Source organism: Microcaecilia unicolor, chromosome 1 (assembly GCF_901765095.1).
Source record: "Microcaecilia unicolor chromosome 1, aMicUni1.1, whole genome shotgun sequence".
Taxonomy (NCBI): Eukaryota; Metazoa; Chordata; class Amphibia; order Gymnophiona; family Siphonopidae; genus Microcaecilia; species Microcaecilia unicolor.
This window is the reverse complement of record NC_044031.1, coordinates 73,331,051-73,357,357: the sequence shown is the minus strand read 5'-3', so window position 1 is coordinate 73,357,357 and position 26,307 is coordinate 73,331,051. Positions and strand designations below refer to the sequence as shown.

The window sequence follows — 26,307 nt, the reverse complement described above, 5'->3', positions numbered from 1 at the left end:
ACAGAGATGGGTGGAGAGGGAAGGCAGCAGCACACAAAGATGTTTTCTTTTCAGGAGTCTGACCTAAGAAAAACTCCTGTAACCCTATGCCACCAGAGGAAAGGTAGGGGAAAATTGATGTTTTTTCTATAGCCAATTCCTTTGTAAACCTCAAGGAATTGGCTATATTTAAAATGTAAACAGTCAATTTTCCCCTACATTTCCCCTGGGCATCCAACTTATCCATTCCCAGGAAGTGGCATGGGTTTTCGAATGTGAAACTGGGTAACTTGGAAGATCTCCTTCCCCGTGAACTAGTTAAGCTGCACTGGTGTTGTTGTTTTTTTTACAGTAAATTTGGGAGATGGGGGGGGGGGTGTTGATTCTTGATCTGTATTTTCTATTTTTGATTTATAAACGACAGTTGTTACATATTGTTCCTTTTGGTACTAAAATGATGTAAAAATAAAATCATAACTATTTGAAGCTTGTTTGGATGGGGAAAGAGCTCGCAGGTACAGGGCTCTTTTTTGGCACTGATGTTGTGGAAGTGACTGTTTTCCTTTTATATATGATCTGCCTTGCTTATAAGATTTCTATATTTTGATGTAGTGAACAATGCAAGTCAATTAGAGTGAACATACATTAAATATATGATTCAAAGTAAAGCAACTTTATTGAGAACCCCTCTGCTATTATTGACCGTTCTAGAGAACTCTGAATGCCTGTTCCTCGCTATGCAAAATACTGTCTGGTGACAGCTGGAGTATTTCAGCAAATTATGTTCTGGTGCTACCATTATATTCAGAGGCTTGAAATGTTCTTGGTGCTCTAGCTTCTGTTCCTCATGGCAGAATGTTATTTCTGAGTTGCCTGGATGTTGGATGGGAGCCAGGGACAGGCATAGCAAACAGGAAGAACCTCTACGTATACAGTACAAGGATACAGGAGTAGAGGTTGGCCGAAGGACAATCCATCACAGAAGATAGTGCTTTAAAAGATGCTTTATTCGCTGCTTGGACACAAAGTACCCGACAAGGTCCGTGTTTTGGCGTTAAGAAAAGCTTGCCTCAGGGGACACAATGAACACGCAGTTATGGAATGCACTACCCACAGACCTGAAAAGAATCGACGAAACAACTATCTTTCGCAAATCTTTGAAGACATATTTCTTCAACAAAGCCTACAATGAGAACCGATAACCTCACTAATCCACCTCAGCAACCAACTCAGTTATGAAAGCCCACCTTCCACAACTACCCTAATCACTCCCTTCCTTCTTCTCTCTTCCCTTACTTAATCTCTGCACAACACTAACTGTATCTGATATCCTGGAATGACAATACTAACAAAACTATGTAAGCCACATTGAGCCTGCAAATAGGTGGGAAAATGTAGGATACAAATGCAATAAATAAATAAATAAATAAAACAATAGTGTTCAAAACAGGACACTAAGGGCCTCTTTTACTAAGACGTGCTAGCCCTTTTAGCGCGCACTAATATAAAGGGCACGCTAAATGTTAGAGACATCCATAGGAATAAATGGCCATCTCTAATATTTAGCGCACCCTAAATATTAGCACGCGCTAAAAACGCTAGCGCACCTTAGTAAAAGAAGCCCTAAGAAACCAACAATGCCACAAGGCAATCAGCTCAGAAAAAATGCTGACCAACCCGCGCAGCTCGGAAGAGTTCGCATATTCGAGCCATGGACCTTGTTCTGCTTTGCACTGACCCATTCTATTCTGCATTGACCCATTCTAAGTTGTGACTTCTTGGTGGTCAATTTTTGTTAAATGATATATATATATATATATATATATATACACACACACACACACACACACACTTAAAACTACTGATATGTGCCTTGACTATTTTTGCACCTTGTAAGTGTGCCACGAGGTGGAAAAAGTTGAAAATCACTGCTCTAGGTGCCAGCTTATAGAATTGCCCTGATAGGCCTACTTCGTGTACATAAAGGACTAAATTCAATAAATAGTGCCTAAAAAATCAGCGCAAAAAAAAATAGAGCTTAGCGCTATTCTATAAATTGCACTTAAAGTTAGGCACTGGTTATAGAATAGCGTTGAGCACCAGAAACAGCGACTACATTTAGGCACGACCATTTACATTAATGAAACCTTGGTGGAAATCCCCATACCTAAATTAAGTGCGGATCCCCGTTATTCTATAACAATGCACATAAATTGTGGAAATGCCCTCAATCCACCCATGACCCTCCCATGCCTAAATTTAGGCATGTAAATTTTAATTAAAGCCAATTAGCACAATATTTGCTTGTTAAAGTTCCAATTATTGGTGCTAATTAGCTTGTTGTTCAATTAAATTGTGTGCACAATTTAAAGTGCTATTTATCAAATTTGGTGGGAAATGGCTTTTACAAAATTACCCCAAGGGTTACATACATAAAAGCATGCATGTACATTTAAGTGACCCAAATATAGATGTGTTCTGGGGTGGAATCTGGACAGAGCATGGATTGCAATGTATGTACATTCTTTATTTTATTTATTTATTTATTTATTTATTTATTTATTTGTTGCATTTGAATCCCACATTTCCCACCTATTTGCAGGCTCAATGTGGCTTACATAGTACCGAGATGGCGGTCACCAATTCCGGTATGAGAAATACAGAGTGGTAATTGCATTAAGGAACAATAAGTGATAGAGTACATTGGGTAGTCAAGGAGGACGGGTTAAGTTTTGTCCAGTTCTTGTATGAGTTTCATTGTGTTGTGGGGTTCCGGTGCTTAGGTTGGGTCGATTTGGTATGCCTTTTTGAACAAATTGTTTTTTAATAATTTCCGAAAGATTGTTAGGTCGTGCACACACATACATGATATGGTGAATCTTCTGATTTGAGGGTGCAGTATTGAACTGGTTTGCCTTTTTCCTTACGGATCATAGGCAATAAGTTTGAACATTTGATGACTGCTCAACATGGTGGGGTACCTCAAGGATTGGCTCTGTCAGTTTTAAAATGAAACCTTTTTGCATCATTCATTAAGGCCCTGATGCTCAGAGGCAAACGCGGGCGCTAGAGGCCATTAGCGGTAGACTAGCGGCTATGTTTGCTGGTGCAATATGCACAGAGACCCCCACAGTGGGGAATAATGAGCATGCCAATGTCTAGTGCAATAGGATGCAAATATTAATTGAAAAGATGCAAATAAGGGCATTCCCTTTGATGCTCAACGTGCAGCACGACAAACGAGGACGCTTTTACAGCTTGAAACCCTACGCCAGCTCTGACCTGGCATTAAGGTGTCCAGACAGGCAACTTGTGGCCCCAGACCTTGGCAGCCGCTGCTCCCTCCCCACCACACAGCACTCCGGGTAAGTAGGACTAACCAGCTTATTTTCGAAAGAGAAAGATGCCCATATTTCGACCCAAATCGGGAGATGGGCGTCCGTTTCCCGTGGGCGCCCAAATCGGTATAATCGAAACCCAATTTTTGGCATCCTCAACTGCAGTCCATCACGGGGACAAACAAAGATCACGGGGGCGTTTGGAGGCATGGCGAAGGCGGGACTGGGGCATGGTTATCGGCCGAGGAGAGATGGGCGTCTTTAGCTGATAAAATCGAAACAAGAAGGGCGTTTATGACGAGAATTTGGTCCGCTTTATTTGGACCCTTTTTTTCAGGTCCAAGTCCCAAAAATGTGCCCCAACTGACCAGATGACCACCGGAGGGAATCGGGGATCACCTCCCTTGACTCCCCCAGTGGTCACTAACCCCCTCCCACCAAAAAAAACCCACTTTACAAACTTTTTCCCAGCCTGTATGCCAGCCTCAAATGCCGTACCCACCTCCATGACAGCAGAATGTGTTCTATCCTCTGACAGCCTTTCCCCGGTTCTGATGTGGGTCTCGAGTGAGTGTGACACCTTTTCTGTTAAGGGCACTGCAGAGTCACATCAGCAATGCATTGTGGTGGGTGTAGGGTATTGGGCTCCGTGATTCCACTAGCTTGTGTTAATGCTCACTATGTTGGTAGTTGGTAGGTTCTACTCCCATGGTGCTTTTCCCTATGCTTACTGGGTCAGAGTGTGCCCTGTTTTGTTTCCGGTAGTCCATGAGGTAGTGGCCATTTGTGTAAGACACTTTTTGATCCCTTTCATGTGTTAGCCATGTTACAGCACTTAGTTCTTACCTTGAATGTGGCTGAAAGAGGGCATTGTACAGCATTCTGCCAGCTCTGACCTACTGCTAATCTCAGTACCAGCGAGACTCGTTGCCAGTGGGGCACAACCTCTGATCTGCAGTTAACTGTGAGTAAGCCTGCTTATTCCAATAAAGGACGCTTTTCGAGAGATTAGTCTTCAGGTGTGAACTGCTGTGCCAAGGTTATACACCAGCAACAAGTCCCGTCCCTGGAGCACTTTTAGTGGGTACTGCAGTGCAGTTCAGGCAGGCAGACCCAGGCCCATCCCCCCCACCAGTAACACTTGTGGTGGTAAATGGGAGGCCTCTAAAACCCACTGTACCCACATGTAGTTGCCCCCTTCACCCCTAAGAGCTATGGTAGTGTTGTACATTTGTCTCTCCCACGACCAAATGGCTTGGATTGGGACGTTTCTGAGCTGACCGTTTTTAGTTTCCATTATCGCAAAAAAAAAAAAAAACGCCCATCTCAGAAGGGAGCAAATCGTATTTTTGAAATGAAAGATGGACACCCATCTTTTTCGAAAATACGGTCTGTCCCGCCTCTTCACGTACCCATTTTTGGACATAGATGCCCATGGAGATGGGCGTTCGCGTTCGATTATGCCCCTCCACGTGACCCAACCTAAGACAGCCTTCGATTGGGGTTACTAGCCTTCATAGTTCTGAGGTGTGAATATGAGGCTTAGAGACATGTCCCAGCCTATTATTACCTCTTATCCAATAATGTATTGTTGAAGCCCTTTCCATAAAGGCCTTCACTTCCATTGAGGGAGGGGGACATGTGAGAGTAGGCAGTGGAGGAAGAGCCTGGCAGCCAAGGGGGCTGTGCTATGCGGAGGAAGCTGTATACAAAAATATGTTTAAATAAAACCTGTATCCAAGCAAGGTCTACAGCTCTTTGGTAACCTAAGGCAATCTTGGGTGTTCTTAGAGGAAGAGCCCAGTCTAGTGGGAATTTTCTTCATACGCACAGTACCTCCCTTTGGCCAGTGGAGAACCAGTGCCTTCACATAGGTCTTCCCTTACTTCCCAATACTCTGCTAACAGTGCACATAAAACTTGCATGCCGTTAGCGCTGAGCTTCAGGAAGTTCTTTTGCCACGCTGTAACGGCAGTATTTTTCCAGCACTGTCTTGAACATCTGGGCCTAAGTGGCATTTTAAACTCTTTTGTAAGGACATTAAGTAGCACGTTCAATTATTTTGTAAGGACATAAGAATTGCCATAATGGGTCAGATAAAAGGTACATCAGGGCCAGTATATTGTTTCCAAAAGTGGCCAATCCAGGTCAAAAGTATTAGAAGGGATCCAAAAAGTAGTAAGATTTGCACTGCTTAACCCAAAGGATAATCCAGCGATTTTCCCCACATCTACCATAATAGCGTCCTCCAGGAACTTGTCCCAACCTATTAAACCTACCTTCCCTAAAGGCTTTTACCACATCTTCCAACAACGAATATGTGTTGATTGATAAAATATTTTCTCCTATTTGTTTTAAATGTAGTACTTTGTAACTTTATGCTAGTTTTCTAAAATCAGTATTTACATATTTAGGGCATTGACATGGATGTGCAACCACCACTGTTTACACATGTAAAGGCAACTCAAGGCTTCTAAGCGTACACCTTTTTCCTCAATTTCTCCTCTTCATGAACTTCATGAAGCAGAAGGCAATTATTTACTTATCCAGCTGAACAACAAAGAAGTCAATGTATCTGCAAAACCAGGAAAAAGGCCTACAGCATTTTTCGAAGATTTTGCTTGCAGATTTTTTCTTCCTGAATTCATAGACAAATCAAATGCTTGGGCAAAAGAGATGCTTGTTAAAAATTCTTCAGTCAGAACTGACTTCTATGTTTTCATCACTTTGTTTTGCTTTATACTTAAATCTGACCTTAAGTGCTGAGGGTAAGGTTATCAGAGTAAGAATGTGTTCCATCTAGACAGTAATCCCCTCTGGATAGATTAGTTACTAGCAGTCAAAAATCCTGCCTAGAGGAAATAAATACCCCAAAACACAGTCAAGGGACTTTTACTCAGACAGGGGATTATTCATCAGCAAACAAGTCTCTCTAAATGGTGACACACAAACTGGGGCTGGTAAGTAATAGAAATTGGGTATTTCTAGGAGAGTTGCACCCTTTGTTTCAGCCAATCAGATAGCTCAGAAGCTATTTATTTAGATTATGGTATTGATTAGATGTCAGGTCACTGCTATAAGTAAGGCTTTACATTATGAAGATAGATGAATACTATGTGGAAGTTATTCTCTCATCAATCTGTCAGATTGCTTCAGTATATGCCTTGGTTCTAATGGGGAGACATAAGACTCAATAACAAAATTCAGTCAGCTGATATTCACTTAGGGGGCCTTTTAATAAGATGTGTTAGGTGGTACTGCCTGTCTGATCTAGCTTAAAATGGTGTTGTACAGGTTGCGCTCAGGTGTCTTGCAGAAACTGCCAAACATGCGTGTGCTAACTGCATGTAAAAAATATTTTGGGGGGAGAGCGGTGTCAGGGAGCGGAGAGTAGGGTGTTACTGAGCTAAGCAGTTAACACATCTACATTAGCATGCACTAAGTGGTTAGCACAGGAATGCCACTGGACCTCTATCACCTACAAAATGGGTAGCAGTAAGTGTTCACGGGGTAATTCTTAAAAATGGCCACACGCTAATAGTAATATTAGCACATGGCCATGTGGAACTGGAAAAGTTAGAGTTAATATTTTGTCTGGAAAAAAATGTAAGAAATGGTCTTGTGAATTACTGACAAATGCTAGTTTAGCAAGTTAGACCTCTTTATCAATAATGACAAAGAAAGGCCTTTAGATAAGAGAGGTTAAAGAAGGTCTGGAACTGACCAGTACTTATGATAGGATAGATGTCGTCTTTTGGAAAAGTATACTCTGTGTTTAACTAAAGAGAACAGGTTATAAATGTTAGTTTATTATTAAATGTAGTTTTTACATTGTACTATGCCCTTATATTTTAGACTTTTAGCATATTTGGTTAGGTTAAGTTTAGCATTCTAAAAAAGATGTCTTGCTGATGCTATGGATTTTGTGTAGCAGGATCAATTACCTCATATGTGGTTGAGAATATAAACATGAGCATTTAGATTGCCAAACTTCAGGGGGACTTGGAAGTAGGGAGATTTCTCTCCCAGTTTTTCCTCCTTGTTAATAAGATATATCATACAGGTCTAATAAAAGACCAGTTTAACTGCTCTCTTGTAGAACAATGTATTTTATTTCTCAAAATATACCTACTTTCCACAATTTGGTGCCCCTGTGTGTAAGGAAAGCTATATCTACTGTCTGGTTCACAGGGTAATTTTTTTAAATGGCCACGCAGTAATGGCAATACAATGTGATGTAGCGACACGCTTGGGTGAGTTGAAAACGCTTATGCAAGATCTGTGCGGAAGCCTCGAGGATTTGAGCTTGCGCATGGAGGAGGCGTAAAAGCAACCAGACAACCATACGAAACACCTGAAAATAGTAGATAATTGCCAACAAGAAGTTGGGATGGCAGTACTATAGACAAAGGGCAGGCCCACCAAAAACTGTTGAAGCAGCAAGGTAGTGTGTTCAGCTGACCTTCCTTATATACTGTCACAGATATGACACACCTCTTGTTGATCCAGTATGGCTCTTCACCCTTACCCCCCTCCCCCACCACACACGGGCTTCTCCTTCTGCTGCTCATGGTCACGTTTCCTGGAACTCCATGGCTGAGCTTAACACATTTTAACATGGGACTTTCCTACACACTAAGCCCAGATTTAACGCAACAATTTTTGAGGGCTTTTTCTTTTTTTGTATTTGCATGTCATGCATTAATGTTGTCATTTAGCATATGGTACCTGCATAGAATTAATTCAGCAACACTTACCACCTCATATTTAGGAGATGCTAAGTGCGCCTGCAAAAACTCCGCAATATTATCATGCGCTAATCACAACATGCTAGCTGGATAATGCAGGCACACCCACTCTGTGCCCATAACATGCCCCCTCCAAAACAAATATACACATTTAACAGCAGTGGAATTCAAATACCAGAGATATAACACAATGTTAGCATAATACTAATGATACACCTAATAAGTGTGCATTAGAGCTTCTGTGTGTTAATGCAGATTAAGGGGTGAATACTATAAATCGCACCAAAAAAATCAGAACCAAATAACCCCGTTTAAGCGCTATTCTATAAGCCACACCAAAACTTAGGTGTGGTTTATAGAATAGTGCTTATGCACAGGGGTCATGCATAAATTTAGGCATGTCTGTTTGCACCAACAAACAACATGGTGCAAATGCCCCCACCTAAAGTTCACGTGGGACTCCCTTATTCTATAATTGCACACGTAACTCGAATCCACACCCATGCTCTGCCCCAAAACGCCCATGACCCTCCCATTTCTGTGGCCCCTTTCCCTAAAATTACATGTGTACACTAATTGATTTCAATTAGCCCCTATAATTGTTAAAAAGCCAATTATTGGCACCAATTGGCTTGTTATTCAATTAATTTGGACACACAAATTGAGAACACGCCCAAATTTGCATGTGCAATTTTTAGCAACTTTTATAGAATTAAGGAGTAAGGGCTTAGGGTTTCTTTTACAAAGCCGTGCTATCGTATTTAGCTCACTGTGAAAAACAGCTGGCGATAAACGTTGATGCCCATTTTATTTGTATGGGTATCTCAGCGTTTACCACCAGCTGATTTTTACCACAAGCTCAAAACGACTGTGCGGTTTTGTAAAGGCTTCCTTAATGCCTTTTAGTAAGATGGCCTGTTAATTTTTTATATCTGATCATATTAATACAGCTCCTCACGTATCTCCAAAATGTTAAAACGGTGCAGTTTTCCAGAAGACAAAACAAGGCTTGTGTTTGACTATTGCAGATAGTATCGTATAGGTATAAAGACTGAGAGGGCAATTCTAGAACTTGGTGTCAAAATGTAGGCATCACAGTAAGGTTAGCTTAGTGCCAGTTCTATAATGGATTCAGGTTGTGCCTAAGCCATTATAGAATACTGGTGCCTACATACAACAAGTCAATGACTGGGGTGCCTAAGTGAGCCTCACAATTAAATGCTAAGTGACTTTGGCACATATGTTCTTCAATTGTGTTAGTATTCTATACCGTATGTGCATATTTGGAGCCTAACATCAGGCCACAAGTTATAGAAGGAAGGGTTGAGTCTTCACTGCTCCTCGTCATTTTTGCATATGCAACCTGATGTATGCTAGCTCACTCTTCGTATAATTTCTATCAGCTACTAGCAAAGCAAATTTCAGCCCTTACAGACCTTTGGAGTGGTCCCTGTTATCTTTGTTTTCTTATTTTTTTTTTTTTTTTTTTGCTACTGTGCCTCTCTACCCAGGCTCAGGACAGAAAGGGGGAATGGAGGAAGACATTTCTCACTAGACAAAAGAGAATATATTGGAAATGCTCACAACCTTCAAGATACCCCCAGTGAAGTTTGAAGGTGTGCTAGTGGGGATGGATGTCACTGACACATTCTGGTCAGCAGTGTCGTGGCCCCACATGGGAAGATATTTGGCAGCTGTCCTTCAGGTCATTAGAATCCAAAGTGGCCGTAGCTTAAAATTTAATGAAGACCACTGTTTTAATACATCTATTTTTATTGTTATTCAGATTATATGTTAGCATTTATAGATGAATGAGTATTGCAGCCCTACATAACTAGTACTATATTAAGGGGGAAAATAATAAGAATGCAAGAGCGTTGCTCAGATCTACTGAGAAGGAAATGGTAAATGTTCTCAAGATAAGGCCCTGAAAACCTTTCTATGAAGGCTGCAAAGAGAAGAGAGGTAATCCGGGTCCCATCCTCCATTGTCCTTGCACAGCAGCACATAGAGGATGGGGAGGACTTTCAGGACCCCAAATCTACCTCACAAGGAGGAAGTGGGAAGGGAAGTCTAGCAGGCCACTCAGAATCCACAAGACTTCCCTTGTGTATCACAGGCAGCTGGATCCTGAGGCCCCAACTGTGCACCATTGGTAGGGAACAAGAGAACTGGTAAGGCAGAAAGCACAGGCACACCCAACTTTCGATGACCTATAAAGATAATGTGCTTGGCTAAAGAGAAGTGAAGGGCAATTCTATTAACATAGGCATTCACACTCCATTTTCATCAACAACTTTCATATCCATAAATAAATAGAGGTGTGGTTCACGGTTCCTCTGATCCAACCCGTTCCCCCCATGTCCAAGGCGTTACCACATATGAACCCCATGCTCCCTTTTAATAAACTCCCCAACTGTATCATTTCTGAATTCACACTGAAAAGTAAATGATCCTTCAAACCCCCCGTTGTGACCTACCGACCTCACATCCCTCTTTAAGCCTCCCTACCGCCCACCATAACAACCTCCACCCCACAACAAAAAACCTCTCAACCCCAAAAGGAAGGGTGGGCTGGGAGGGTCAGCCAAAATTAGCTATCACCCACCAGAGCTCTTGAACAAACTGTGGGAAGAATTTTGAGCAGGCTCGCACTTTTCTTTTTCCTCTCCCTAATTGGTTCAGATTCCCCAACCATTCAACCAAGCAGCTCATTACCCTAAGTCAGCTGCTTCGCTGCTACTGTTCCTTATTATACCAGTCGGCTCAGTCATGTTAAACCACCCCAGTGTAAAATCTGGGGTGGCGCTAAATACGTGCCTGCATTTACGCTTCAGTGCATAAATCCAGAAAAGTGGCACTTAAGCACTATTCTCTAAGGGCACATGTAAGTGGCATAGTACACTATTGCAAATGGTATACTTGTGGGTGGGGCATAGGATGTCTCCTAATCATGCACACAACATATTAAATACTGGCTTAAATAGGTGGTGCACTGATGTGGGTTTATACTACTATCGCAGATGCCATTTTAGCATAGGCGCTTCAGAATAACCTAGTGGTTAGTGCAGTGAACTTTGATCCTGGGGAACTGAGTTTGATTCCCACTGCAGCTCCTTGTGACTCTGGGCAAGTCACTTAACCCTCCATTGCCCCTGGTACAAAATAAGTACCTGAATATATGTAAATCGCTTTGAATGTAGTTGCAAAAACCTCAGAAAGGCGGTATATCAAGTCCCATTTCCCTTTCCCTATTTGAGATTCTAGATGGAATGTTGCTACTATTGGAGATTCAAGATGGAATGTTGCTACTGTTTGAGATTCTACATGGAATGTTGCTATTCCACTAGCAACATTCCATGTAGAAGCCTGCCCTTGCAGATCAGCAACGCGGCTGCGCAAGCTTCTGTTTCTGTGAGTATGTGCAGGACGTCAGACTCACACAGAAGCCTGCGCGGCTGCATTGCTGATCTACAAGGGCAGGCTTCTACATGGACTGTTGCTAGTGGAGAAGTAGCCTAGTGGTTAGTGCAGTGGGCTTTGATCCTGAGGAACTGAGTTTGATTCCCACTGCAGCTCCTTGTGACTCTGGGCAAGTCACTTAACCCTCCATTGCCCCTGGTACAAAATAAGTACCTGAATATATGTAAACTGCTTTGAATGTAGTTGCAAAAACTTCAGAAAGGTGGTATATCAAGTCCCATTTCCCTTTCCCCCTTGCTGCATCTGGGCACTCCTTTATAGAACTGCCATCTCTGTGACCAAACATTTTTCTCTTTAGTAAATCAGCCCTTTACAGCTCTGATCTGAGGCTAACAGTTAAAAAAAAAAAACAAGCTGATTACCGCCAGCTTAGCACCATGCTAGAAATTACGGAACTGGCACACTCTCGAGGTGGAACTACCTGGACCCCTAAGTGCTTGTCTATAAAGAGTGCTCAGCCTGGAGCGCCCCTTATTCAGTAGTGCTTGAGGCACATGTACTGAATCTGACCCATAGCATATAAACACTCTACACTGAAATAAAGCTATTATGGAATTGCCCCTTTCAAACTGTCCCTTTCCTCTTCTATCCTCGCTTGGTCACAGATAAACAGCCAACACATCTACTCTTACAGACACACACACAGACAAAAGTATATATATATATATATATATATATATATATATATATATATATATATATATATATTGTGATAAGTATGAGGCTGTCCTATCCGGGTTAGGCCACTAGAGGGCGCTAGTAGGAGAGTAGATGGAGGTCGCTAGGACCGGGGAGAGCCCTGGGATGTCCACAGGTGTGGGAGGTTATGGGCTGGGTCCTGTGTAGCTAATTAACCACTTTATACCCCACCTGAGTGGTGAAAGGAAGGGAAGTGAGCTGGCAGCAGAAGAAGAGAGATCCCCCTGGAAGATACTGGCAAACCTTATGGATTTGTGGTGGACTGGGTGTCCAAAGGAGACAAGCAGGCTGAAAATCCTGGGGTAAGAAGGCCCTAAAGCATTAGTGTTGGACTGTGTGTCCTCAGTACTTATAGAACTGTGTGTTCAAAGGAGGAAGGACTGTGTGTCCCCAGTATTTGTAAAGAACTGTGTGTTCAAAGGAAGGACTGTGTGTCCAGGACTGTGTGTCTCAACGTACTGAGAGAAGCAGGCTGCAAAGCCTGGGGTTGGGAGTCCCCAAAGTATTGAAGCTAGTACTGAGTCCATGTATCTGTGTGGGGAGGCTCAGTGTGAAGACCTATGAAAGCATAAATTATTAAGCTAGAAGAAGTGCACACATCTATCCATAAAGATAGTGGCACACAGACACACATAAATACATATATTTGTTTGATTAATAGCCTGCACTTTCCCCGGCACATCAACGCAGGGTACGAGAGAAGCAGACTAACCAGATGTGACAAACAAGTAAACAAAACAGAAACAGAAGGGAAAGCAATAAAAATCCGATCAGTGGAATGTATAAGGAAAGAAATGGGCCAGGGAAAAACTAACATAGTCCTTAAACTACTGAATAAGTATTCATGTAATCAAGACTCAAGGAGAAACACCTAGCAAAATCAGGATAAGAACAGTGGAAAAGCTTAAGCATTGATTTAAAATTCTTAAGGGATGGTTCTGAACAAAGATCTGTTGGGAGAGTGTTCCAGAGGGAGGGAGCTTGACAACTTCAGTGATTGAGAGGAATCTAAACAGGATCCAGAAAAAGAAGGAACAGCTAAGCAATGAGTATTGGAAGAGCACAGAGTCTGTACAGGCTGAGACAGAATGAAGGAGGATGAGAGACAGGAAGGTTAACCAGTATACTAGGCCTTGTGTGCAAGAGTCAAAATTTTAAACTGAATCCTGCTTATTATTGAGAGCCAGTGTTTAGCTACAATGAATGCAGTCAAACTTCCTTGCATTGTTAAGCAACCTAACAGCTGTGCTTTTAACTAACTGAAGAAGTTTCAGGGAGAATAAAGGGATATCTGGGTGAAGAGAGTACAATAATTAAGTCTTTTTAATACTAAAGCATGAGTGAGGATTGTGCGTGGTCACCCAGGAAGGGACAAAAAGAATGAATCTTACATAGGGCAAAGAAGGACTTCTGCACAATTTAATATGTGGTTAAAGGATAGGGAACAATCAAAAAGAACACCAAGGGAAAGAATAGAGTCCTTAATAGGGTTAAAAAAAAGAGTTTGAACAGAGGTGGAATGGAAGAGAAAGGGGTCCTTCTACTAAGATACGCTGAAAAATGGCTTGCGGTAGTGTAGGTGCGGGTTTTAGGCATGCGACGATCCATTTTTCAGCGCACCTGTAAAAAAGGCCTTTTTAAAATTTTTGCCGAAAATGGACATACGGCAAAATCAAAATTGCTGTGCGCCCATTTTGGGCCTGCAACCTTACCACCAGCCATTGACCTAGCGGTAAAGACTCATGTGGTAACTAGTTGGCAATGACCTACGTGCGTCAAATGCCACTTGGCGCGCGTCCGAAAATAACAATTATTTTTCAGATGCACGTATCATATGCGTACCAAAACTGAAATTACCGCAACAGCCTCACGGTAGCCAGGCGGTAGCTCCATTTTGGAGTGTGTTGGGCACACGTAGACACTTATGCGGCTTAGGAAAAGGGCCCCAAAGGTTGGAAATTATTCCGTGAGGCATTACCCTCACGCTTTCTCTACCATTTATGTGCCCCCTCCTTGCAACCACACCCCTATTCTTGTTGGGCTGGATTTTAGTGATTCTGATGTGTATTTCTCGTAAATTCTACTGTGAAATCTAGTAAATAAATCCAATACTATTTTTTAATGGTTGCTATGTATAGTATGGTGACACCTAGTAACTGAACCATATAGTTTGCTGCTTGTTAGTATGTATATGGCCTCCTAGTAGTGGAGAGGCATGGCAATACCTTTTTTGGGGGGACAGTGGCACCAATGGTTTTTAAACGTAAAATTGATCTTTAAAATCTGTTGACAGTGGCATCTAATTGTTAAATATATTATCACATTTGCTTTCATTTTATTATTCTTTCCAAACTACTACTACTACTACAAATCATTTCTATAACCAGTGGATTGTTTGGGAACTGCTCCACTCAAACTGCCCTCCCCTTTCTTCTACAAATCAGTGGCACACACAGAGACAACACAAACACACACACATGCAACATAGATAAAAGCATAGGTGAACACATATAGACACAGAGAGGAGTTTGGAAAGAATTCCATAAGCAATGCTCCGCAAGCTTTTCCCACTTGTTTATTCTTTAAAGTCACTGTGCATATTTTGTCTTTACATTAATTCTGACCACATTGCTCTCAGGTGGGTCTCTGATAAAAACCATTATACATACAACTGTAGATTCTGTCACGTAATGAAATGGAAGGTTTCATTTCTTCACTGTTTTAAAACATTTTTATTAAAAGTTTGCATGACACAATACATTGAGCAACAAAGCCTAATGTCCAGTATTTCAACAAAAGTGAAATAAAGAGTTCTCACAACATAAACATTTGTATTTTTGTTCTGTTTTATTTTTTTTAGTGTCCTCCCTATCCTATGGAGTTCTTCACTGTTTTAAAATCTGCAACAATATACTGTATGGTCCACATTTGCTAAGAATTCTTCAGAAGTGTGAACCATGGGAAAACTTCTTAGCCCACCTGACATCTATAGTGCATTAATAGTCTGATACAGTCAGAAATAGCCTCAGGTGAAATGAGCCCGACAGCTTCATAAGGCCAATGAATATACTAGAAAAGAACAAAGATTTGTTGTATAGTGGTAGAAGTTTTGCCTCTGAAGACCTTAATTCAATTATTTCATAAGAGAAATTGATTTTGTGATTTTAGCTTTGACCTTGTACTTTCCATAAAACTGCATTGTACAACACGATCTAGCATCTGTTAAAAAGAAATAATACATAGCCCATACATGACTTGAAAATCTGTCTGTCTATCTAGGAGAAAATAACTGTCCAAAAACTGAAAGAAACAGGACCAAGGGCCCTGTTTACTAAGGTGCGTTAGCATTTTTAACATGCCTACAATTAGCGTGCATGCTAACCGTGTAAGCAACTATAGGGATATTGTAGGTGCATACACAGTTAAGACGCATACATGGTTAACGCGCATTAAAAATGCTAACACGCCTATAACGTGGCTTAGTAAACAGGGCCCCAAATTTCGTGTGGGGGATGAACCAGAGAAAAGATAACAGTGAATTTCAGAAAGAGCCAGACTGGACCAGGGCTACGGAGAAATATAATTCCTCAAATATCTCAATGTGCTTCTAAGGGAGAGGGTATTGCACAGCTACACAATATGTTGATGGTGACATCTAATGTCTTGATAAAAATTAAACTAAATGTGATCATTTATTTCCACCCCAACATAAACATTGAGGCTGAAAACACTGTCTTTTGGACAGGCAAACACACACATACACAGATATACACATACACACACACAGGCTCATTTTTGAAAGAGAAGGACGCCCATCTTTCGACACAAATCGGAAAATGGGCGTCCTTCTCACAGGGTCGTCCAAATCAGTATAATCGAAAGCCAATTTTAGATGTCCCCAACTGCTTTTCATCACAGGGATGGCCAAAGTTCAAGCGGGCGTATCGGAGGTGTAGCGAAGGCGGGACTTGGGCATGCCTAACACATGGACGTCCTCAACCCATAATTGAAAAAAAGGGCGTCTCTGACGAGCACTTGAACGACTTTACCTGGTCCTGTTTTTCTTAAGACCAAGGCACAAAAAGGTGCCCAAAATGACCAGATGACCGGAGAGAATCAGGGATGACCTCCCCTTACTCCCTCAGTGGTCACTAACCCTCTCCCACCCTCAAAAACATCTTTCAAAATATTTTTTGCCAGCCTCAGATGTCATACTCAGGTCCGTGACAGCAGTTTGCAGTGCTACCTGTTACATTTGTGGAGGAAACAGCGAGCCCTCCAAAACCCACCACAAACCCACTGTACCCACATCTAGGGGCCCCCCTTCACCCGTAAGGGCTATGGTAGTGGTGTATAGTTGTGGGTAGTGGGTTTTGGGGGGGCTCAGCACAGAAGGTAAGGGAACTATGTACCTGGGAGCAATTTATGAAATCCACTGCAGTGCCCACTAGGGTGCTCGGTTGGTGCCCTGGCACGTCAGGGGGACCAGTGCACTACAAATGCTGGCTCCTCCCATGACCAAATGGCTTGCATTTGGTCGTTTCTGAGATGGACATCCTTGGTTTCCATTATCGCCAAAAATCAGAAACGACCAAGTCTAGGGACGACCTAGATTTCAAGATTTGGATGTCCCTGACCGTATTATCGAAACGAAAGATGGACATCCATCTTGTTTCAATAATACGGGTTTCCCTACCCCTCCATTGGGACGTTTTGCGAGGACATCCTCAACAAAACTTGGATATCCCTTTCGATTATGCCCCTCATAATCTCCAACGATTTGCAGGCAACACAGATACTCACACCCACACACCCATGCATATTGGCTGGGAAGAATTCCATGGGCCATAATTGCATGCTTTCCCCTCTTGCATTTTTTTTCCTTCACCATTTGTATTTTTCAAGATATACATCATTGACTCATTATGCAAAACACCTTAAAGCAGTAACATGCTACTAACAAGCTCATTTTAACACAACCACAAATTATTCACCTTCAGTTTAACACAGGGGCACCGTTTTGCTGTCTCCACTGATAGACTAGGCCGCATCCAGCTCATCCAAGCAGAGAGTGGTGTATATGGGGAATGTGTTATCAAGAGGGTGTTATATATGGAGTGTGTGTGTTTAGAAAGAGTGTGTGTATGGTGGGGAGAGGAATCTAACCTCATTTTATAAACTGTGTGCACAGTTACATATATAATGGTGAGCACAGTTATAGAGTACCATCGCTAATATATGTAACTTAATTAGTTAACTGGCCCTTTAATCAGTGCTGGTATTATGAATGATTGGCGTTAACTACCACTAATTGGCACTTATTAGCTGTTACACGCAGAAGTGTGTTAGGCAACGATTCTATAAATTTACCCCCGATATTCACCGGCTATTTGGCAATATTCAGTAGGGGATAGCCGATTATCCCCCGTTGAATATTCCTGATTAGCAGCTAGGAAATAACCAGTTATATTGCACAATATAGCCAGCTATCACTGAATATTCATGGCATAGCCGGCTACTGTAAGCAGCCAGATCAGGTCACTTAGATATCTGGAATATCTTTGGCCGGTTTAAACTTAACTGGCTATCTCCGAATATCAACTTAGCCGGTTAAGCTTAAACCACCCAAAAATAAACTGGGTATTAAATGGGTGTCACCATAAATGGCTCAGCATTGAATATTGGAGTACAGGAGTAACCTAATGGTTAGTGCAGCAGGCTTTGATCCTGGGAACCTGGGTTCGATTCCCACCGCAGCTCCTTGTGACCTTGGGCAAGTCACTTAATCCTTCATTGCCCAAGGTACAAAAACTTAGATTGTAAGCCCTCTAGGGACAGAGAAAGTACCTGCATATAATGTGTACAGCTCTGCGTACATTGAGTAGTGCTATAGAAATGGTTAGTGGTAGTAGTAATATCCGGGTTGACTGCTGACCACTGACTGCCAGAGTTAGCTGGACTCCCTCCTGCAGTCTGAATATAGGCCCCAAAGCATGTTAGTTCTATAATGCACATCTGAAATGGGGGTATTGATGTGGGCGGGGTAGGGGTGGGTCACAGGTATTCCAGTTACATTGGCGCTCACGTCATAGAATCCTGGCACTTACACGCACAACTGCCGTATTTAGGCCTAAATATTTGCAGCTGCCATAGAGAAGGCACAAGTGGTCACACCTTACTTTTAGGCACGTGATTGTCAACTTACACTAGTGGAAGAGAAGCCCTAATGGTTCATGCAGTAGGCTGAGAACCAGGAGGACCAGGGTTCAATTTCCACTGCAGCTCCTTGCGACCTTGGGCAAGAGACTTAACCCTCCATTACCCCTAGGTATCAAAAATTTGATTGTGAGCTCACTACGGACAGAGAAAGTACCTGCATATAATAAGTACACTGCTTTGGTTGTACTACAGAAAGGTGGCATATCAAATGTATTAACCTTACCCTAACGGCTTAGGGCTAGATTCTATATATGACGCCAGAAAATTCCACATGGAACAAAATATGCCTAGGCACATTTTATAAAGTACGCCTACATTTTATAGAATAGGCTTTAATTTCTGCACAGTACATAGAATATGCCGAGCGCCTCTCCACATAACCAAATTTAGTCGCAGCCATTTACGCCATGTTTTAATTGGCATAAATCCCAATGCCTAAATTAGGCACAGAGAAGATGTATTCTATAACAACACACATAGAATTTTAGAAATGCCCATGCCCTGCCCCCTTTTTAGCTATGTGACTTAGAATTTACACATACCACGTTGCAGAATACGCTTAGTGAGATGTACATGTAAATATTAATTAATGTCCATTAGTGCTGATAACTGCTTGTTAACACCCAATTGACAGCATTGATTAGCTAGTTAACCAATTAAGTTATACACATTGTTATAGAATATGCTTTGATTTCCGTGAGGAAATTAAGGTGCAATATATAGAATCTATAGAATCTAGCAGTTAGTGTGCAGATCTTTCGTGTTTACATTTTAGTATCCTTTGTAGAACTGCCCCTAAAAATTTGTGCAAGATAGTATCTGGGAGTTTTTGTGTGAAGGTGGGGCTGGGTATAGGAGGATAAATTATGAGCCCTCCAGGGACAGGGAAAAACCCAGTGTACCTGGATGTAATTCACCTTGAGCTACTACTGAAAAAGGTGTGAGCAAAATCCCCAAAAATAATAATTAACTATCAGTTATTGACATTAATTAACATTAATTTGGACTTAAGTGCACATATCAAGTTCAAGTTTATCTTTATTTGATATACCACTACAGGGAGTACACCATCTTAGTGGTTTACAATTTGCAAACAACAGGAGAAGCACAGTAATGAAAAGAACTACAATTCAAATAAAAAAACAGAGAAATGGTCAGAAAACACATGGAAATACTTTAAAAACAAATAGGAGCAAATATTTTTTCACTCAACGAACAGTTAAGCTCTGGAACTCCTTGCAGGAGGTTGTGGTAACAGCGATTAGCGCATCTGGGTTTAAAAAAAGATTTGAACAAATTCCTAGAGGAAAAGTCTATAGTCTGCAACTGTTTGCCTTGGGATTTGTAGTATGAAGTGTTGCCACAATTTGGGTTTCTGCTTGGCCACTTTTGGAAAACAGGATACTGGGCTAGATGGACCATTGGTCTGACCTAGTATGGCTATTCTTATGTTCTTCTGTTCTATCTGCAAGATAGCAACTAAAATCAAAAAGCAGCAGAACCAACAGACTCGGTGCACCAAACAGAGGCCCATAAAAGTGCAAGGCAGAGGAAGGGGTTAGATGGCCAAAAGTTCAGGAGGCGGGCTTAAATACCTGCCTGAATAGGTGGGTTTTAAGGGCCACCTTAAACTCAGAATGAGATTGCAACAGGCATAATTTAAGAGGAAGAGCCGTCCAAAGGATAGGACCTGTGACACTGAACATCGATTTCCAAAAAGCCCTCAAAAGAATTGTGGGGAATGAAGCACCATTCTATAACACCACACACCCAAAGTGTCTCACCTGCAACCCAAAAGGGACTTTGGCCATAGGAAGGGCATGGGAGGTCACAGGTGTTCCCAGGATTTAGGCACCATGTTATAGGATTCAAGGGTTGTACATCCAACTTGCGTTTACACCAGGTTTCAGCAGGCGTAAATTTTTGGGCACGAGAACCAGCGTTGAGCGCTATTCTATAAAGGGTGCTTGGCAGAATATGAGTTTAGTGAGGATCTTTCCAGCACCTAAATTTGGGTTCCATTTACTGTATCCGGCCCTCTGTTTATAGAATACAGACATAAGTCATTTATGAGCATAACTACAAATTAGTGTCAGTTAGTGCTTCTTTGCACCAGTTATTGGTATTTATCACCAATTTAGAGCTAACTAGCTAATTTGGTAACACACATATATGACCCCTGCATGCCTAATTGTGCACCCTATATAGAATGAGGGGAATTGTGCTTCAGAAAATCCTTAATGACTGCCTCTACACTATGCGCCTGAAAACTCCGCACAGGATAAATCTCTGCCTAATTGTATTCTAAACTGGTGCCTAGGCATCGAATATATAATATCCCAGCACCTAGAACTATGTGCATCCATTTACACCAATGGAAACACGGCGTATGTACTGGCGTGTAGATTTAGGTGCAGAAGGGCATATTCTATATCAGTGTGTGCATAATTTTTGGAAAGCCCATGAAATGCCCATTTTCTCACCCGTATCCATGCCCCTTTTTGGCTCCACGCATTAGAATTTCGGCACTCTGTGTAACAGAATATGTTTAGCGAGTTATGCAAGTAAATTCTAATTATTGCCACTTAGTGCTCATTATTGCTTGTTAAGCACTGTTAAAAATGCTGCTTGGCTTGTTAGGCCAATTAAGTTATACTTGTTGTTATAGAATACACTTGGATGTTGGCGCGGAACGCTAGGTGCGATATATGGAATCCGGAGAATAGTGCCCAGGTGAAGTGTAGGAGGAGCCATGGTAGTCCTGGAACTTATACAGATGGTGACAATATTCAGTCTATTATGTAGCTAACTTACCTGGATAAATTAGGACAGATAAAAGACTGAATATTGCCACTACGGGCTGGATTCTATATAAGGAGCAGTGAGTAGAGTGCATTAAATTTTGCGCACAATTTACATATACTAAACAGAATAATGAGCCAATCAGGGATGATGATTGGCTGATAACAACCAATTATCACTAATTGGCAATAATTGGAATTTGCATGCACTTATTTTTAGGTGTATTCTTTTTAAAAAGGCACGTAAATTACAACCATGTAGCTGAAAAGGGGGTGTAGCCATGGGAGGAGTGTGGACATGTCAGGGGTGTTACTCAAATTTACATGCTTTGTTATAGAATTCGGGGGAAGGCACCTATATTTAGGCATGGGTATTTGCACCAGGTTTTTAGTGGCATAAATGTCCACTCCTAAATGTAGGTGCGTTCCCTGGTCTTATGCGCTATTATATACACCATGCCTAATTTTACGTGCATTATATAGAATAGCGCTATTTACAGTATCTGGTCATTTACAGAATCTGGCCCTATCTGGATAATTTCTTGTGCTGATCACCTTGTCCGAATGTTCAGTGCTGGTCACAATAGTGACCAGCATTGAACATCCAAGTTAAGGTGATCAGCACAGGAAATAATCCAGCGAGTGACTATTTGGATCAGCCTGCAGAGGGCGAGAGAGAGTTCTGAGTATGAGGAAAACAGGGAACAAGCTGTACAATGGAAAGAGGCAGCAAGATGAAGAAAAAGGAGGGGCTACAGAGAAATAAGGACACCAGACGCAAAGCTTACATAAAATGCTTATTATAGGCTACTTAAAACTCATTTGCTACAAACCTTTCACTCACTGCAACACAAAATTTCATTCTTGTGCTGTAGTGATAGAGAGTGTCGAGCCACCGCATGGACCAGAGAAAAAGCGAGAGAGAAAGAATGTGTATATATTTGTTTTTGTGCGCACATATAAAAAATGAACAAATTGTAAGTGGCCTGAGGCATTTACTCCTAGAAATATTTGAAATATTATAAGCCCTATTACATTATTGTAAGATGTTAAAAATACGTGTATATGTTTCTAAGAATACTGCAAAATTGTTCTATGCATAGCAATTTCTATAGCAAACCTTTGCATAATTTATTTGGCCCATAATTTTGCATTTTTGGCATATTATATGTTTTTTTTGGCACATAATCCCCTGAGAAGTACACAGAGAAAGTCAGAATTCCCTGGGGTGTACACGGAGGAAGTATAATGTATCTGGCATTAACTTATGCAGTTTAAAATCTTCACTGACAGTTCCAGGTACTAACAGCAGCTGTTCACAACATTCACCTTAACAGTTTAGTGTATCATCTGTGGTTTTCTTTCGGTTCTCAGATCCAAGGAAGTTGCACCTTGCACACTACGTTCTAATAAAAACAAACAAAACTTGGCAACCATTTAAATCATTAAAGTTATGCAGGTTTAGAAGAGTTTTCCACGCTCCTTTTCAAACACAACCTCAGCCTGCAAACTGCACTTTGGCAAAAGAAAAATGCAGACCGCAGTTTTCAATCCTCATTATCAGGTCTATTCTGTAAAGGGTACGTGGCAGAATATGAGTTTAGTGTGGATCTGTTCTGCATTCTGCCTCAAACACAGACAGTACAGTCTGCGTGCAATATTTCCACAAAAGGAAAAATCTAGCTACATTTCATGTCTCCAGTTATAGTTCAAAACAGTTTGCAGAAACTTTTGTCACTCCATCTCAAGTCCACAGGAAGGTATCTTGCAACTTTCTAAAAATAGAATTTCACCTTGCTACCTTTGAGACTGAACCAGAATAAGTCTGTTTCTGGGTTCATAAATTTGTCTGTCAGAACTGCAGACAACTCTGGCTGCATTCTCAACAGATCTATCTATGTATCTATCACATCAGCTCCTAGCTCTGTCAGCAGCTGTCTCCAAATACCCCTCAATTCCTACCTCACCTGAGCTTTGGAATATCCACCTATCCTACACTCAAGAAATTCCACCCACAGAGTCCATGTGCTTCCCTGGGACTTCCTTGGTCCTTCCTGGGACTTCTGGGAAATGTAGTCCAAGAATGATTTCTCAGTGTAGGCTTTGCTCTGGGGTTGCATTCTTCCTTCATTAATCTTGCTGTGGGGTTAAGTTGCTTCTTTGTTTCTCTATGTACTGATGCACAATATATTCCAGCACGATCCATAGGTACATTTCCCTGTCTGAAAATTTCCCCTTTAAAGCAACTATAAGTAGATGCAGGCTTTCACGATGCACAATATAGGCAGGGGTTTTCCCAGGGGTGAAGAATGGGTGGAACAAGGACAGGATTGGCACTTCCATGCATATGTGCTGAATCCTACTGGCACATATGTGAACAAGGTTAAATATCTTTGGGAACAAAGATAAACAATAGGGGGCGACCAATGTAATTCCAACCAGGTGAAACAATTTATTGATAATACTAAAAATATGTAAAATACAAAGGCTGGTAAGTCCAAAATATCAAGAAGACTGAATGGACTCAACACAGTCCTGCATTTCGGCGCGGCATGCGCCTGCCTCAGGAGTCAGAAACAATGTAAAATTATTAGCCAGTGGATGGCAGTACAGGAATATCAGCCAATAAATCACACTATAACATAAAGCTGTAACACTTTTAAAATGATGAAACAACAATGTGTAGTACTATCAATAAATTGTTTCCCTTGGTTGCCCCTTGGTTCTTGTGTTGTGCTTTGGTGCAGGCTTCTTCTTTTTTCATTAGGGAAGGGAAATGAGACTTGATATACTGCCTTTCTGAGGTTTTTGCAACTACATTCAAAGCAGTTTGCATATATTCAGATACTTATTTTGTACCAGGGGCAATGGAGGGTTAAGTGACTTACCCAGAGTCACAAGGAGCTGAAGTGGGAACTGAACTCAGTTTGCCAGGATCAAAGCCCACTGCACTAACCACTAGGCTACTCCTCCACTAGCAACATTCTGTGTAGAAGCCTGCCCTTGCAGATCAGCAACGCGGCTGCGCAGGCTTCTGCGAGTCTGACATCCTGCACGTGGAATAGCAACATTCCATATAGAATGTCAATAGTAGTAGCAACATTCCATCTAGAATCTCCAATAGTAGCAACATTTCCATGTAGAATCTCAAATAGGGAAAGGGAAATGGGACTTGATATACTGCCTTTCTGAGGTTTTTGCAACTACATTCAAAGCAGTTTGCATATATTCAGATACTTATTTTGTACCAGGGGCAATGGAGGGTTAAGTGACTTACCCAGAGTCACAAGGAGCTGAAGTGGGAACTGAACTCAGTTTGCCAGGATCAAAGCCCACTGCACTAACCACTAGGCTACTCCTCCACTCCAGATAGCGTTGGGTACAGAAGTGCCAATGTTCCATTCACAAAACAGTTGCAACATACGTGTCCACATGCCTTCATAGTCTAGGTGCCCTGTTGTATAATTTTTACTTATAAAATAAGGTAAATGTGTTTCATTGTCATTTATTTTAAAATAATAATAATTTAAGCAGCATGAAAGAGGTTTTGCTCTTGGGCGATTAATGCTATATTGCAAGATTGTAAAGTGGTGTTTGCTAATCTGCTTTAGAAACGCTTCACTCAGCTGCTCCCACTTCACTATTGACAATCTTATCAGTGTCACGGCTCTTGAACTGCTCGTTTCAGACACTGTCTTCTGGCCCACCCATAAGGCATCCTAAACCACTTCGTAAAGAACAATCGCCTGCCATGCATTTCAGCTACGTGATTTATTTATTTTTGCAGATTTGTCCAATTAGCACAGCCATCTACTGTGTGCCAAGGTTGTGCCCTCTTTCCCTTAGTTCATGCATGAATGCAGCTGTTCACACATGCAATGCGCACGTTAACATGAAAAGGTGCACCCTCTTTTTTCAAAAGTATACACTATTGGCAACAAATGAAAAATAGGAAATCTCATGGGGTTTTTTTTTGTTTGTTTTCATTTGACAACAGCATGGAATGACACGGGACGTGTTACTAATGTGCCGTATGTCATTTCAAATTAATGCACATCACTAGCACTCATCCCTAGCGCAGGTGCATTTAACTTCTCCTCAAAAGTTGGTGATAAATGCTAATGGAGTGGAGGAGTGGCCTGGTGGTTAGGGTGGTGGACTCTGGTCCTGAGGAACTGAGTTCAATTCCCACTTCAGGCACAGGCAGCTCCTTGTGACTCTGGGCAAGTCACTTAACCCTTCATTGCCCCAGGTACAAGTAAGTACCTGTATATACTATGTAAACCCCACAGAAAGGCAGCATATCAAGTCCCAGTTCCCTTTCCCTATTGGAGATTCTAGACGGAATGTTGCTACTATTGGAGATTCTGTTGCTACTATTGGAGATTCTACATGGAATGTTAATGTTGCTATTCCACTAGCAACATTCCATGTAGAAGACTGCCCTTGCAGCCGCGCAGGCTTCTGTTTCTGTGAGTCTGACGTCCTGCACGTACGTGCAGGACGTCAGACTCACAGAAGCAGAAGCCTGCGCGGCCGCATTGCTGGTCTGCAAGGGGAGGCTTCTACATGGAATGTTGCTAGTGGAGGAGTGGCCTAGTGGTTAGGGTGGTGGACTTTGGTCCTGGGGAACTGAGGAACTGAGTTCGATTCCCACTTCAGGCACAGGCAGCTCCTTGTGACTGTGGGCAAGTCACTTAACCCTTCATTGCCCCAGGTACAAATAAGTACCTGTATATGTAAGCTGCATTGAGCCTGCCATGAGTGGGAAAGCACATGGTATTATTTGTTACATTTGTAACCCACATTTTCCCACCGATTTGCAGGCTCAATGTGGCTTACATAGTACCGTGAGACGTTAGTCGTCTTCAATGAAAAAAACAGATACAAAGTGATGTTATTATCAAAAAGGTTCAAGTGTTACAGAGACGTTAGAATCATAGAGAAGAAGAGTTATATAGTGTTCGTTACGGGTTTTGGTTCCATTGTGTTGCTGGATTCAGGCATTTAAGTTGGGTCAGTAGAGTATGCCCTTTGGAA

General features: G+C 41.7%; 1 protein-coding gene across 1 annotated transcript in view; it reads right to left on the bottom strand.

Annotated features, from left to right (window-relative positions):
* The window catches only part of DPP6 (dipeptidyl peptidase like 6), a 931,600-nt gene that overhangs the window by 815,982 nt on the left and 89,311 nt on the right, over positions 1-26,307 (bottom strand). Inside the window, 1 exon segment of the mRNA XM_030198448.1 lies at positions 3,290-3,321. Within this exon segment, the coding sequence (XP_030054308.1) occupies positions 3,290-3,321 (32 nt within the window).